At 51.2% G+C, this 15,197-nt stretch overlaps 1 protein-coding gene across 2 annotated transcripts in view; it reads right to left on the minus strand.

Moving 5' to 3' along the window:
* Positions 1-164: 164 nt before the first annotated feature.
* MEGF6 (multiple EGF like domains 6) overlaps positions 165-15,197 on the minus strand; it is a 90,909-nt gene continuing 75,876 nt past the window's right edge. For both annotated transcript variants that reach the window (XM_064730705.1, XM_064730706.1), the window contains 19 exons: positions 14,587-14,718; positions 13,933-14,061; positions 13,522-13,653; positions 12,714-12,842; positions 11,660-11,788; positions 11,118-11,246; positions 10,433-10,561; positions 9,520-9,648; positions 8,726-8,854; positions 7,754-7,882; positions 6,367-6,498; positions 5,801-5,929; positions 5,435-5,563; positions 4,493-4,621; positions 4,208-4,336; positions 3,797-3,925; positions 3,568-3,696; positions 2,538-2,669; positions 165-2,006 (listed from right to left, as the gene is read on the minus strand). In XM_064730705.1, coding sequence (XP_064586775.1) covers positions 1,936-2,006; positions 2,538-2,669; positions 3,568-3,696; positions 3,797-3,925; positions 4,208-4,336; positions 4,493-4,621; positions 5,435-5,563; positions 5,801-5,929; positions 6,367-6,498; positions 7,754-7,882; positions 8,726-8,854; positions 9,520-9,648; positions 10,433-10,561; positions 11,118-11,246; positions 11,660-11,788; positions 12,714-12,842; positions 13,522-13,653; positions 13,933-14,061; positions 14,587-14,718 — 2,405 coding nt within the window. In that variant the 3' untranslated portion in view covers positions 165-1,935. The remainder of the gene's footprint in view (positions 2,007-2,537; positions 2,670-3,567; positions 3,697-3,796; positions 3,926-4,207; positions 4,337-4,492; positions 4,622-5,434; positions 5,564-5,800; positions 5,930-6,366; positions 6,499-7,753; positions 7,883-8,725; positions 8,855-9,519; positions 9,649-10,432; positions 10,562-11,117; positions 11,247-11,659; positions 11,789-12,713; positions 12,843-13,521; positions 13,654-13,932; positions 14,062-14,586; positions 14,719-15,197) is intronic.

The raw sequence follows: 15,197 nt of genomic DNA on the forward strand, positions 1-15,197 counted from the left end.
GTCCCTGAGCATGAGAGCTGCAAGCATGAGCCCTGAAATGAAGCTTCATTCTGCTGGTGGTATTGCATGTTCTGACACAATATCTACACCTCATGGAACACCCTCCTGTCACCTGGAGCAGCTGTCAGGTGCATTTGAGTGAGACAGACAAGATAAGTAGAAACTCAGCCAGGCTTTCTGTTTATTTCTTTTAACTGTGGAGAAAGTAACATTTTTTTCATCAGTGCTAAATTAAAGAAGATCCAAAAATGGAGACAGTACAAGAAAAGAGGAAGCAAACAAAATGGATTAAGAAAATATGAACAGGAAAAGAACATTATATAAAAATACAGGTACAGGGTTTGCTCTGAGCAGCTGCCAGGAGTCCTGGAGCTGCAGCTGGAAAGGGACAGGATGGATCCATCCCCATGGTTAAGGCTGTTCCCACGTTCTTCTGGAGCAGGGCCAGCATCTCCACTGGCCTCCTCCTCCTCCCAGTCACTGGAACCTTCCTGTGATGGCCCAGGAGCTCCAAGGCAAAGGGGAGCTGAGGGATGATTGTCTGGAGATGAGCAGCACCACTGGCAGCACTGATGGGCTCATTTGGCACATGGACAAAATCTTCCTGCTCCCTGCTCATCCCACACCCAACCTCAGCAGCACCATTTTGGTCCTTCACTACATACTCATATTAACATGGTTTCTTCACAAGAATGATAGCTAATGTAAAAAACAAATACTGTTAAGGAAGAAATAAAATCAGAAAGGAATTAGCCCAAAATGAGAAGTTCTATACAGATTAAAATAGCTTCCATCAGGAAAAGAAAGAATTCTTTTATTATTTTCATGTTGGCCCCTGTGGGAATAATTTAAAGGCCAAGTGCCTGGGCAGGGCTGTGCTGCAGCCTGTGGGGATGGGATGGGATTGATGGGATGGGATGGGATGGGATGGGATGGGATGGGATGGGATGGGATGGGATGGGATGGGATGGGATGGGATGGGACTGTCCCTCTTCTCTGCAGAGCTGGGGTTCCTCTGGCTGTGGCTTCACCTGCCCAGGAGCTTTGTGCTAACAGACAAAGGGGGCCCTGGGCCCTGGCCAGGGTGATGTGGTGACACTGGAATGGTGACATTCCCCACTGCTGCACATGCCCAGCTCCTGACTATGACTGGCATGGCAAAATAACTCAGGATTCAGGGCTGGGATTTGCCTTGACCAAATGAGCCAGCTCTTTGTCTCCATTCCATGCAGAATCTCTGACTTCCACACTCCATTTAGGCTTCCTTCTTCTTGGAGTAAGTGACACGGGCAGCATCATGGGCTGGCAAACTCCTGGCATGAAGAACAGGCTCCAGGCCCCAATAAGCTTGTCCAGCTCAGCCTGTTCTGTCAGCAGGCACCAGCTCTGGAGCCCTGTGTGTTTTCCCCTGGCAAATGGTCACTTACAGTAAAACACCATGGAAAAATCAAATTAAAAAAATTAATTCAAGTGAGGTGGTGCATCCACAGGAGGCCCAGTCTCAGGAGAGCTGACCATCAGTCCTGACAACACTGTGGTGCAGCTTCCCATAAATATTGATGCATAAATACCTGATTTGGACCACGATTTCAGCCCCCTCCCCAAGCCCAGCACCCAGAAGTTGAAGGCAGGCCAGCAATGTGTCACACGCTGTCAAAGTCCACTGTCCCCTGAGCAGAATTGATCCCTCCTGCCCTGGTCACCTGGTCTCTGGCCATGGGCAGGGCACACATGTCCTCAGGGCCAGCCCGCGCTGGCACAGTGAACTGGTTATACTGGGAGCTTCAGCCTCGCTCAGACACCCCAAAAGCAGCAGCTGGGGCTGCCAGGAGATGAGGGCTGCTCGTGTGGCTCAAAAATGAGTTCATTACAGGTCATTGGCTTCTTCAGGTGGCTGCTTGCACTCTGCACAAGGCAGTGCTGCCACAGCAGGACCTACTCCTCTGCTGGCTGGAGCCCCTCCAGGGCTGGTGGTGGTGGCCTGGTGGGTGGCAGGGACTGCATGGCTGCAAAACAACACAGGACAGGTCCAGGACAGGGCAGTCCTTGCTGTGGGCAGCCCTGCTGCAGGGCTGACCCTCCACAATGCTGCCAGGCCTGGGCCCACATTCCCTCCCCATTCCCCTCCCCACTGGGAGCACTGGTCCCAGTCTGTGGGTTTGGGTCAGACCCTCCTGCCCCACAGGGGTCACTCTGAGCCCACAGGGTTGGGCAGGGATGAGGAGGGGTGAGGTTTCAATGTGGTTGGTGCATGGAATCAGCACCCCAGCTCATGCTCAGAGTGGGATTTGTGCCCTGGCTGTTCCAGGGGCACATTTATGGCCAGGCTGCTAAACAGCTTCAATTTGAGACTTCACAACCCTCCCTGGTGGCTGCAGTGACAGCAGACAGGTCAGAGCAGCTGAGGGGCCGGGCAAGAGGCAGGTGCTGCCCTCAGCGCCTGGACTGAGCTGATTTACTGCTCCCAAACCCACCATGGAACCCAGGCACAGCCTCCCCTCAGGTTTTGTCCCCCATTGTCCCCTCCCTGGCCTCACCTTCGCGGCAGGTGGGTCCCGTGTGGCCGTGCAGGCACTGGCACTGCCCGTTCCTGGCGTTGCAGTAGGAGCTGCTGGGGGCACACTGGCATGCCAGGCTGCACTCGGGGCCAAACTGGGTGGGCTGGCACTCTGCAGAGGGAACAGAGCTGCTCAGGTGTGCGGGAATTCAGGACATCCCTCTGTCCTGGACTGCCAGAACCCCTGCCAGAGAGAAACCCTGGCACAGAGCCCAAAATACCTGTGGTTTTGATTATGACCCATGGAAAAAACAACTACCAACCTTATATGAGGATCTGCAAGCCACAAAAGTCTAAGTAGAATAATAGCTAGTTTGTCACGGGGTGAAAAAATACATTTTTGGGGGTTTTAGAATGGGGGTTTGGGAATTGTTTATCCAACAGGTGATTGTTTGATTGGTTTCATGTGAATTGTTTTGACTTAATGACCAATCAGTGCTAAGCTGTGTCAGGGCTCTGGAAGGAGTCACGAGTTTTCCTTATTATCTTGTTAGCGTTCTGTAAGTATCCTTTCTGTATTATTTAGTATAATATAATATAATATAATATAATATAATATAATATAATATAATATAATATAATATAATATAATATAATATAATATAATATAATATAATATAATATTAATTATATTTTTAAAATGAAAATAAAATTATTAAAATAACAAATTAAATATTTAAAATTTAAAAATTAAAAATAAAATAAAAATAAATTAGAAAGAAATGGATTAAAATAAACACAAAATAATTAAAATAGAAAAATAAAATAGAAAAATAAAAAATAAAATAAAATATATAATATAATAAAATAATAATAAAAAAATTTTCTGAGAACATGGAGTCAGATTCATCATTCCTCCCTTCACCTGGGAACCCCCCAAATACAATATGCCACTGCCCCTCTCACCCTGTGAGGTGACACACACCAGAAAAAAGCCTCTCCCAGCTCACTGGGAGCAAACCCCCCATCACACAGCCCCTTCCTCCCCTGCCCAGCCGGGCTCAGCTCACCTGCAGCACAGGTGGGGCCGGTTCTGCCCGGGGGGCACAGGCAGCGCCCGCTCACCGGGTCACAGGGGACATCGCTGGGGCAGTCACAGAGATGCTGGCACCCCTCTCCATACGTCCCTTCCTTGCAGCCTGTGTGAGACACAGAATCCAGCCCCAGAATCCAGCCCCTGCTCTGTGTGTCTGGCCCTTGGGATGCCCTCAGGAAGGGCGAGGAAGAGGATGGAGGTACCTGTGTGACAGCGCTCGCCCTGCAGCCCCGGGGGACAGCGGCAGCGCCCGGTGACGGGGTCACATCCTGCGCCGTGCTCGCAGTCACAGCGCTGCTGGCAGCCCTCTCCGTGGAACCCCGGGGGACAGCCTGCGATGGGAGAAGCTCATAAGAGAGGGGGCGAGTGGAAATCTGCAGCAGAGTTCCAGCCAGCCCGGCAGTGAGGAGCACAGAGCCCAGCTTGTGCCCAAACTGTGCCTGAATTATGCCTAAATTGTGCCCGACTTGTGCCCAAATCCTGCCCAGATTGCACCCAAATTGTGCTCAGCTTGTGCCTGACTTGTGCCCAAATTGTACCCAGCTTGTGCCCGAATTGTGCCCAGCCCTCCAAGCCCCACAGGGTTTGCTCAGTACCCAGCACCCAACACTCACTGTGCTCGCAGAGGGGCCCGTAGTGGCCGTGGGGACAGCGGCAGGTGCCTGTGGCCGGGTGGCAGGTGCCATTGTGCAGGCAGGGGCAGCGCAGCTGGCAGGAGGCACCAAAGCTTCCTGGAGGGCATTCTGTGGGCAGAGGAGGGGACAGAGCTGCTCAGCATCCCCACAACTGAGCTTCAGAGGGCTGCCACAGGTGGGCTGACAGAAAGTGGACCTGGGATGTGAGCTCCACAATTAGACAGGATCTGATTGTGGAACTTACAGGATTGGGGCCAGGGTTACCTGATTCACAGGATTTTCCCGTCCACCCTGGGGCACAGGAGCAGGAGCCATCGGCGGGGTGGCAGAGCCCCCCGTTGTGGCAGGAGCAGCGCTGCTGGCAGCCCGGCCCGTAGTGGTTCTTCTCACAACCTGCAGGGCCAGAGGAGAGGTGACATATTTTATGAAAAATCCTTTCCTTAGGATTTTTTCTCTTGAGAAGTTGAGAGGCCTCAGGAACAAAATGTAAACAATGATTATCTGCTGCTGTGGAGTGCAACAGGTGGATCTGTGATTGGTCTCATGTGGTTGTTTTTAATTAATGGCCAATCACAGTCTGGCTGTCTCGGACTCTCTCATCAGTCACAAGATTTTACTATCATTCCATTCCTTTCCATTCCTTGCTAACCTTCTGATGAAATACTTTCTTCTATTATTTTAGTATAGTTTTAATATGTCATTTTCTTTTAATATAATATATATCATAGAATAATATAATATAATATAATATAATATAATATAATATAATATAATATAATATAATATAATATAATATAATATAATATAATATAATATTTAATGCTAGAATGAGTAACCAGGGTCCTGCCTCTACAACGCAAGCTTACATCCATACATTATTAACAAATCACCAATATATGACAAATCAAACAAGCAGAGTATTAAATATAATAAATAATAAATAAATAAATAAACTATCTATTTAATATATATAATATATTATATTTTATATAAAATAAATAGAAAATATTATATTTTATATTATGTAAAATATAATATATATCATAAATCAGCCTTCTGAAACATGGAGTCAAGATTCTCATCTCTTCCCTTGTCCTGCGAACACCACCACAGGCACAGGGAGCATGAGCAGAGATCTCAGGGCAAGAAAATAATTTCCTGCCCAGGATCTTTCCCAGCCTGACAGCCCTGATGCACAACACTTGCCTTGCTCACACGTGGGGCCAGCTCTGCCCGGAGGGCACACGCACTCTCCAGTGACAGGGTGACAGGGGACACCGGCCCCACAGGGACACAGCCCTGCACAGTCCTGGCCGTAGCGGCCAGCGGGGCATCCTGGAGGGAGGAAAAACTCAGTCAGGCCAAAGCAGGGCTGGGCAGGTGGGAAAGGGAAGGTTCTGCACAGCACTGGAGCTGAGTGATGGGATGAGAAGGAGCCTCCAGCCCTGCACTGCTGTGCCACAGGATTATGGAATGGTTTGGGTTGGAAGAGAGCTTAAAGATCATCTGTTTCCAACCCCTCTGCCATGGGGACACCTCTCACTAAGCCCCCGTGGCTGGGGCAGAGCTCACCGATGGCGCAGTCAGCCCCGATGAATCCCGCGGGGCAGTGGCACATCCCCGTGGCACCGTCACAGCGTCCCCCGTTCCTGCACCGGCACCGCCGCGCGCAGTCCCGGCCGTACCAGCCCGGCGAGCACTCTGAGGGGACAACAAACAGAGGCTACAAACACAGGGAGAAGGTCCAGACAGCCTGGGGGAACCCACCAGTGGATGTGGATGGATGTTTCACCCAGGAGGAGGCAGAGTTTTCTGTCTGTGCCAGCCCCAAAGCACCCAGAATTCACACACACATCCCTCATGGCACTGGGATTTCAGGATGGCACAGCCAGCACAGGGGATGCAGTGGGAGCAGAGTGGTCCACATACCAGCCCGGGGAAGGGGAAAACAAACACAAGGAGAAGGTCCAGACAGCCAGGGATATCCACCAGGTGTATTTGCATGGATGTTTCACCCAGGAGAGTTCTGTCTGTGCCTGCTCCAAAGCACCCCGAACTCACTCACACACACATATCCCTCGTGGCACTGGGATCTCAGGATGGCACAGCCAGCACAGGGGATGCAGAGCAGGACTCACCCAGCTGGCAGGCAGGACCGTGGAAGCCAGGGGGACAGACACAGGCCCCGGTGACAGGGTGACATTCCTGGGTGGCTCCGGAGCACTGGCAGATCTGAGCACAGCCCTCCCCAAAGGTCCCAGGCAGGCAGGCTGTGAGGAGACAGGGCACCAAGGTGGCTCAGGAGCCATCCCTCCCCTCTCTGCAAGGCTTATTTTAAAACATTTTATTTTAAGCTAGGATTTAGAGAGCCTTTTATGGCAGTAAAATTCTCCGCCACCCAAAAAGCAGAGGGACTCTCATGCAAAGGGGTCATTCACTCCAGGAAATACTTGGATTGAAAGGAAAGGCGAGTACTTAAAGGCATTAAATGCCTTTTGCTGTGCCAGCCCTTCCTGCCCTCACATTTCTGCAGGCTCCACATGCAGACATAGCAAATTCACCACTGTCCTCTGCGTCAGGAACGTGCTCACACACCTCTGTCTCTTCCAGACTTGCTCCTACCCACAGGAGCTCATTTTAACAGTGATTTATTGCTAATCCTCTGGCTAAACACCCAGCTCTGCTTTCCCACTTGGCTCCCTCTGCCTTGCTAACATTCCACAGGCATGCACTTGGTGCCAGCCTGGGAATTGCTCCTTGGCACAGCTCTGCTCTTGAGCTGGTTTTCCACAGTTGGGACGGACAGAGATGTAAGATTTTTGAAGTTAGGTCGTGGAATTTGGGGTTTATTGCAAAGGGCCTGGGTGCAGGGCCCTGCTGGGAGCTGCCAGCCACAGCTCAGAGCAGGCCCGAGAGAAGAGAGGGGCAGAGAGGATGAGAAGGAAAGAGCGTAAAAGGGTAAGAGAGCAAAAGCATAAGAGAGTAAAAAGGGGTAAGAGAGTAAAAGGCAAGAGCTAAGACTAAGAGAGTGAGGTTCTCATTATAATACAATGAATCTTCTTCTGTGTTGGATGTTCTGATTTTCACTAACTAATCTAGTACAATATACAAATTTTATAGCATTTCTATATAGCTTATAAGAATCACTACATTACTATACTGTGCTACATTTTAAACTTTAAAATTACTCTTTGGACTTCTTTTGCTAAGCTGGAAGGGTCTGCTTGGACCCTTGGACCTGCCTGCAAGCAGAGGGTGTTGTTTCATCAAAAGGGAGCCTTCAGCCAGCCACACCATTGTTTTCCAGTTGTTCAGTAACTGAGGGATCTCAAAGCTTGCTTTCATTTCAATCTCACTTATAGTTTCTATATTCTCAAAATCTTTCGCCAAGCAATGACATTTACAAGGCTTTCCTGTTTCATCTTCCCCAACATTTATCTTTCTTTTCCCCTTCTGTTTTCTACAGGATTGGCTTGGCCCACCCCATTCCCAGGGCCTGCAGCAGGACCATTCCCATCTCCGTACGTTTTTCACATCCAGAGCCGGTCAGTCCTGGCGGGCAGCCGCACTGGCCGGTGACGTGGTGACAGGGCACTCCCAGGGGACAGCCACAGCGGCTGGCACAGTCCTTCCCAAAGAAACCTGGCAGGCAGGCTGTGGGAAAACAAACAGTGGGATGTGAGCCTGCTGCTGGTGGGGTTCTGGAGAGTTTGAGGCTTTCTGTGCTGACCCCCCAAGAGAAAACAGCGTTTGACCTGAGGCCGTGGAGAAAGCTTCCAAAATTGATTGATAGCACTGAGATTGAGGGTGTGGAGTTGGTTAGAATTGTGTGATATTACATGGTGGGAAACTTAGAGTTTGGGGTTTTACAATATGGTAATAAATATGGAGAAAGATGGAGGTTTTGGGGTGGCAGGTGCTCCTCCTTTTTCACCCTCTTCCTTCTTCTCTTCTTCACCTTCTTCCTTCTTCTCCATAGGTTTGGTTAGTTTTGTGTAATTGCACAGAAAAGTCCACATTGCAGACTCTGAGCGATTAGTTACTGTGTTAAAAGTGAAAATAATTAGGTGTCATTTCTTAAATGAATAGTTTAGCTTTAAAACACCTTGTAATAAAAGATAGTTGGCCATTTTGTGCCTTGTTAGTGAAGAAATGCAGAACTCACTGCTGTGAGTTAACATTGATAAATAATAAACACCTGAGTCTGAATGTGAACCACTGTCTCAAGTGCCTTCAATCTTGACCTCAACAGAGGAAAATGGAAGCTGAAATTGGGCATTCTGCCTGGATTTAAGTTGTTGCTATACCTGGAAGCCATCAGAGCCTTCTCGAGGGGCTCCTGCCCCAGTGCTGAGCCAGCCCAGCAGCATCTTGTGTCACAGCCTCAAAAGATTTTGCCACAACTTGTAATTCTCATGAAAAACAAAGTTTTCCTCTTCCCAGGCTCTGGAGCAGCAGATGTTCCCCTGTGTTTCCCTCACCCAGGGTGCTCCTCACCTTTCTCACAGCGCCGGCCCCTCCAGCCCCGGGGGCAGTCACAGGCACCGGTGACGTGGTGGCACGAGACGTTGTCCCCACAGTCACAGAGCTGCTCACAGCGTGCCCCAAACAGCCCCTCTGGACAAGCTTCAGGGATGGAAACACAGCAGAGAGGACAAGTTGCACAAAAAAAGTGACTTTTGGGGGCTTTTTCCCTGTAGTTCCAAGAAGACTGGGTCTGGATCTTGTACACACACAGGCAGGTTGAAATACAGACATGGGGAGCTGACAGGACCTAGCTTGGTTCTTTAAAAAAAAAACAACAGAATTTCTATCTTTTGGGTGGGTTTCTTCATTAATTTATATTGGAAGAAATTATAGAAGTGCTTTAGACTGCCTGGTGCCCCGTGCTGCTGAGGCTGTGTGGGGTTCTGGGACTCCATGTGACAATGCTGGGAGGGAACACTGTCCCTGAGGATGTGGCAGGACCCAGTGAGGTGACTTAAGAGTTTGAGGTTTTAGAATATAGCAGGAGGAGGAGGAAGCTGCTCTGGGTGTGCACCAGCACTTTCAGGACAGCCCTCAGATGACAGGAACAAGGTAGGGTGGAACTGGATGATCTTTAAGGTCCCTTCCCACCCAAACCCCTCTGCAATTCGATGGAATGAGAAAGGGCACTGCAAAACAGCGGCACAGCCAAAACCACAGCACTGCCAGCTCCCTGCTTGCTGAAATTCTGAATTTTTTGTCTTTGCTTGAGCCCCCAGACCCTCCCTGTGCAGCACCACGGTGCCCAGATGAGCCCCACTCACCTGTGTCACACTTGTCACCGGTCCAGCCGGGCTGGCACAGGCAGTGCCCGGTGCGGCGGTCACAGAGCCCCCCGTGCTGGCACTCACAGCTCTGCTGGCACTCCAGGCCGTGCTGGCCCTGGGCACAGGCTGGCAGGGGACAGGGTGAGACACTGCCCTGGTTCCCACCCTCCCAGATCCCACCTTCCCAGATCCCCACACCCGCAGCAAGGACCGAGCGCCCCAACCCCTCATGCGTCACCTCCAACCTCCACAGCAAAACTGATGGAGCTCTGAGATGCTCTGAAATGCTGAGAATTTTAGACTTTCTGTACTGACAGGCTTCCAGGAGAACACTGCATTTGACCTGAGGCTGTGGAGAAGCTTCCAAAATTGATAGAACTGGGATTACAGGTGTGGAGTTGGTTAGAAGTGTGTAATATCACATGGTGGGAAACATAGAGTTTGGCGTTTTAGAATATAGTGATATATATAAAGCAAGATGGAGGTTTTAGGGCAGAGACTGGTCCTCCTTCTTTACCACCTTCTTTACCTTCTTCTCACCTTCTTCTTAGTGGGTTTGGGTGGTATTTTGTAACTGGACAGAAAAGTCCGCATTGCGGACTCTGAGTGATCGGTTATTTGGTTAAAAGTGAAAATAATTTAGGTATAATTTCTTAATTGGATAGTTTAGCCTTAAAAGATCTTGTAACAAGAGATAGTTGGCCATTTTGTGCCTCGTTAGTGAAAGGCTGCAGATCTCACTGCCGTAACATTGATAAGAAATAATAAACATCTAAGCCTGAACGCGAACTACTCACGAAAGTGAATCCCGACCCCAACAGAGGTAGAAAAAGGAAGCTGAAAGCCGGCAGAAAACCATTCCAAAGCAGGCCCTGTCTGCCCCAGAGCCATTCCCCAGCTGTTTCCTCACCCAGCTCACAGGCCAGCCCCGTCCAGCCTGCAGGACAAGTGCAGCTCCCCGTGGCCGGGTCACAGGTGCCACCGTTGTGGCAGAGACAGCGCTGCTGGCAGTCCTTGCCATAAAACCCCACTGGGCAGGCTGAAGGACAAACAGGACAGACATCCCAGTCAGGACACACCTCTGGAAGCTTGTGTAACACAGCCAGAGCGGTGGGTGGATGGTGTGGTACACAGCAACGCTGATTTTGATGCAATGACAACTTTAGGTGTGTCACCTGCTCAGGTAAGAGGCAGCAGCTTCTGCCTACCTCCATTCCTCCCTGTGCTGGCAGGGAAAGCAGGGGGTGTGGGAAGGGTTACCTTGCTGGGGTAGAGGTGCTGTGAAAGGGTTACCTTGCTGGGGTAGAGGTGCTTTGGAATGGTCACCTTGCTGGGGAAGAAGGTGGTGTGGGAAGGGTTACCTTGCTGGATAGAGGTGCTTTGGAAGGGTTACCTTGCTGGGGAAGCAATTGGTGTGGGAAGGGTTACCTTGTTGGCAGGAGAAGCAGGTGATGTGGGAAGGGTTACCTTGCTGGGGAAAGCAGGTGGTGTGGAAGGATTACTATTGCTGGAGCAGTGCATGAAGGGTTACTTTCTTGCAAGATTGAGAAGGGTTACCTTGCTGGCAGGGCAACCAGGGGTTTGGGAATTGTTACCTTGCTGGCACGAGGGTCCCGTCCACCCCTCGGTGCACAGGCAGCGGCCGCTGATGTGGCTGCAGGTGGCGTTGTTGAAGCACCGGCAGGTGTGGCTGCAGTTCTGGCCGTAGCTGTTCTCTGGGCAGGCTGCAGGGGAGCAGAGCAGGCAGGGCTGGTGGGCACTGGGTGGGAATTACAGCGGCCAGGCTCCTGCCAACCCTCCCAATGGCTGGGAGGGGATGTGCCAGGGGTGGCTGGCTGCTCTGGGAGGGGGTTTTGTGGTGTTAAATAGATTAATGTGGCATCCAAACACTGATATCATCACTGTTACATCCTTCGTTATTTGGGAGCAGTTTTGCTGGATGCCCAAGCCTTCATTGCATCCAACCAGAACATGCTCAGGCAGAACCCTCCAGAACCAAAATTAAATTCCACACAGAGAAAATCACAAATGGGGAGTGAACAACCCAGAACTCTGATTCCTATGACCTGGCAGCAGGGACAGCCCTGGCTCCAGAGTGCCATGGAGAGCAGGGAGGGCACCTCCCACAGACACCTACCCTGGGCACAGCGGGCACCAGTCCAGCCCGGAGGACACTGGCACTGTCCTGTCACAGGGTCACAGTGGGCACCATTCAGGCAGTCACAGGCTTGCCGACACTCCAGTCCATAAAATCCATCGGGGCAGGCTGTGGAAAACAAAGGAGAAATCCACACACAGAATGCAGAGCTGGAGCCCTCCCAGAGGGAAAAGCTGCCTGCCCCTTCCTTGGTGGCCTTTGTGGCTGCAGCAGTGTGACAGTGCTGCTGAGGGCAGCAGACACTGGATGCAACACCACTGTGGACATTGCAGGTACAGGAGAGGGCAGTGGAGGATCAGGAGAGTGATGGTTTGATGTTCCTGACCACGGAGAGGCTGCTGGGGGAGCTGGAGAGAGCCTCCTCCAAGAGGCTGCTCTGAGACCCTGTGTGCAACATGTGCACACTCAGGTGGCCACAGCAGCTGTATGTCACAGACATCTTTTATGAAAAATATTTTCTTTAAGATTTTTTCTCCTGAGAAGCTGAGAAGCCTCAGGAACAAAATGTAAACAATGGTTATCTGCTGCTGTGGAATGCAACAGGTGGATCTGTGATTGGTCTCATGTGGTTGTTTCTAATTAATGGCCAATCACAGTCAGCTGGCTCAGACTCTGTCCGAGACACAAGCTTTTGTTATCATTTCTTCTTTTCTATTCTTAGCTAGCCTTCTGATGAAATCCTTTCTTCTATTCTTTTAGTATAGTTTTAATATAATATATAAAATAAAATAATAAATCAAGCCTTCTGAAACATGGAGTCAGATCCTCATCTCTTCCCTCATCCTAAGACCCCTCCGAATGCTGTCACAGCTGTGCAACCACTGGGTCACCTATTATTTACATTTTCATTGTCCTTTTTTTCTCCCCTAAACCTTTTCCCTCCAGAAATAAAACCAGAGGCAGCAGCTTGCAGTTTTGTTGCTTCCCCATGACCATCCTGAGGAATTCTCTCTGCTGTAACGGGATGACAAAGCCAGACAGGGAGCACAAACCCTCTGGGGTGGAGGGCTGGTGCCCAGGGCTAGGGACTCACCGTGCTCACAGAAGGTTCCTCGCCAGCCTGGGCTGCAGGTGCAGGCCCCACTGACGTGGTCACAGGTGGCTCCATTGTCACACTGGCACTGGTGCCGACAGCTCAGCCCAAACCACCCTTCTGGGCACTCTGAAAGAGAGGAGACTGAGCAGCCTGTCCCTTCCTGGGTCCCAGAGGAGCTATCCTAAGGCAGGAGCTTGGATTCTGAATGGAATAAAAATATCTGGCAGATGAACCCACAACCAGTGGGTTGTCCCCCTTACACACCCTTACAGGTGTGTACCCACGTCACAGTCATCTTTTATGAAAAATCCTTTCCCTAGGATTTTTCCTCCTGAGAAGCTGAGAGGCCTCAGGAACAGAATGTAAACAATGGTTATCTGCTGCTGTGGAATGCAGAAGGTGGATCTGTGATTGGTCTCATGTGGTTGTTTCTAATTAATGGCCAATCACAGCCCAGCTGGCTCAGACAGAGAGTCCGAGCCACAAACCTTTGTTATCATTCCTTCTTATTCTATTCTTAGCTAGCCTTCTGAAGAAATCTTTTCTTCTATTCTTTTAGTATAGTTTTAATGTAATATATATAATAAAATAATAAATCAAGCCTTCTGAAACATGGAGTCAGACCCTCATCTCTTCCCTCAACCTGAGACCCCTGTGAGCACGGTCACACACCCACATCACTCTGGGCACTGGACCAGCATCACAGCCAAGGAAAGGGACTGGGCTGGAGCAATGACCTTTCCCTGGAGCCCTGCAGGCCCTGGAGGGTGGGAGGACAGGCAAGGAAGGGCAGGGCAGCACTCACTCTGCTCACAGTGGGTGCCCGTGTAGCCGGCCAGGCACAGGCACTGCCCGCTCTCGGCACTGCAGCTGCCGTCGCCGTTGCTGCAGTTGCAGGTGTGGGCACAGTCAGGGCCCCAACGCCCCAGGTCACAGGCTGGAAAAACACAGCAGGAGCCCATCACTGGTGTGTGCCACAGAGCATGGCATGGGCACAGTGCTGCCTTCACCCGCAGGCACAACATCCCTTGGGCACAGGGACAAACAGAGGCACTGCCAGCACCAGACAGACACAGCCAAGAAACCAAAAGGATTTCAGAGAGATTTCCCTGGCAGAGGCAGGAAATCTGACAGGAATTTCCTGCATGAAGATGAGAATGGAGAGATGGCAGCACAGCTTGGCATGGGTCAGGGTGGCAGAGCACATGTGCTGTACCTCGCTGGCAGTGGTGCCCTGTCCAGCCGGGTGGGCAGCTGCAAGTCCCCGTCACAGGATGGCAATGTCCCTCGTTGGCACAGCTGCAGCTCAGCTGGCAGGCAGGGCCGAACCAGCCGGGTGGACACACTGCCAAGGGAAACAGAGAGGGAGGGACTGCAGGTGGCTGCTGGAATCCCAGACCTGGGCAGAGCTGCTGGGTACCACAGTGCTCCAGCAGAGCTCTCAAACAGCTCTCACACCCCGAGTTCAGGTGCTGAACAGGACAAGGGGCTCAGCATTCTGCCTTCTTTCCTCCTGCTGCAGAAGTTACTACAGTGGAGATGGGGCTAGAAGGACTGTGAAGTCCCCAGGTTGCAACCCAATGAGTGAGGGAACAGAGATGTGCACAGTGCTGAGCATGGCACTGCATGGTGGGTCACTGGATGCTCCAACAGATGCTCCAGCTCCAATTCTGCTGGAGATGAGCCTGCACTCACCATCCTGCACATCCCAGCCTCATCCCCATCCTGCACATCCCATCCTGCCCACCCAGCCTCACTCCCATCCTGCACCTATGCCCCATCCTGTGCCAACTCACCATCCTGCCCCCCAGTCACCACCATCTGTCACTGCACATCCATCCTGCACTGCACCCCAGCCCCCAGCCCTCACCATCCTGGCAGCGCTGCCCAGTGTACCCAGGCGGGCACACACAGGCTCCGGTGGCGCGGTCACAGCTGGCATTGTTGGCACAGTCAGGGCAGATCTCCTGGCAGCCCGGCCCCCAGAGACCCTCAGGGCAGGCTGGAGCGTGAGCAGACAGAGAACACAGAGCACAGGGATCAGAGCTGAGGTGGCAGAGGGAAATGTGAGACCTTTTGGGCTCCCTCTGGGCTCATGCGAGACGTGGATTTTGTTCGCAGCACAGCCTGGCCCTGCCTGCTCCACAGCACTCTCTAAGTGCTATTCTGAGCTCACTCCAGCATTTTCACGCCAATTTTGGATTTTCAGCCACTTGCAGGGAGCTCCAAGGGCTCCTCAGTGGGAAATGGTGCTGCTGGCACAGGGGCTGCACAGCTGCTGTCACACCATGGACAGCACATCAGTCACTGCTCTGGAACCCACTGGGAGCTGCAAAGAAGGAGCAAAAGGCTAAACTGCTAAAACCAGGGCAAGAATCCTTCTCCAACTGGTCCTAAGCTGCTCCAGGGCCTGGAAAAAAGGCAGCTTGAAATGTATGGTAATGGTAAGCACTGTACACACGTAGTTTCGTTGCTCAGCCA

This window comes from Zonotrichia leucophrys, chromosome 21 (assembly GCF_028769735.1).
Source record: "Zonotrichia leucophrys gambelii isolate GWCS_2022_RI chromosome 21, RI_Zleu_2.0, whole genome shotgun sequence".
In the NCBI taxonomy this organism is placed as follows: Eukaryota; Metazoa; Chordata; class Aves; order Passeriformes; family Passerellidae; genus Zonotrichia; species Zonotrichia leucophrys.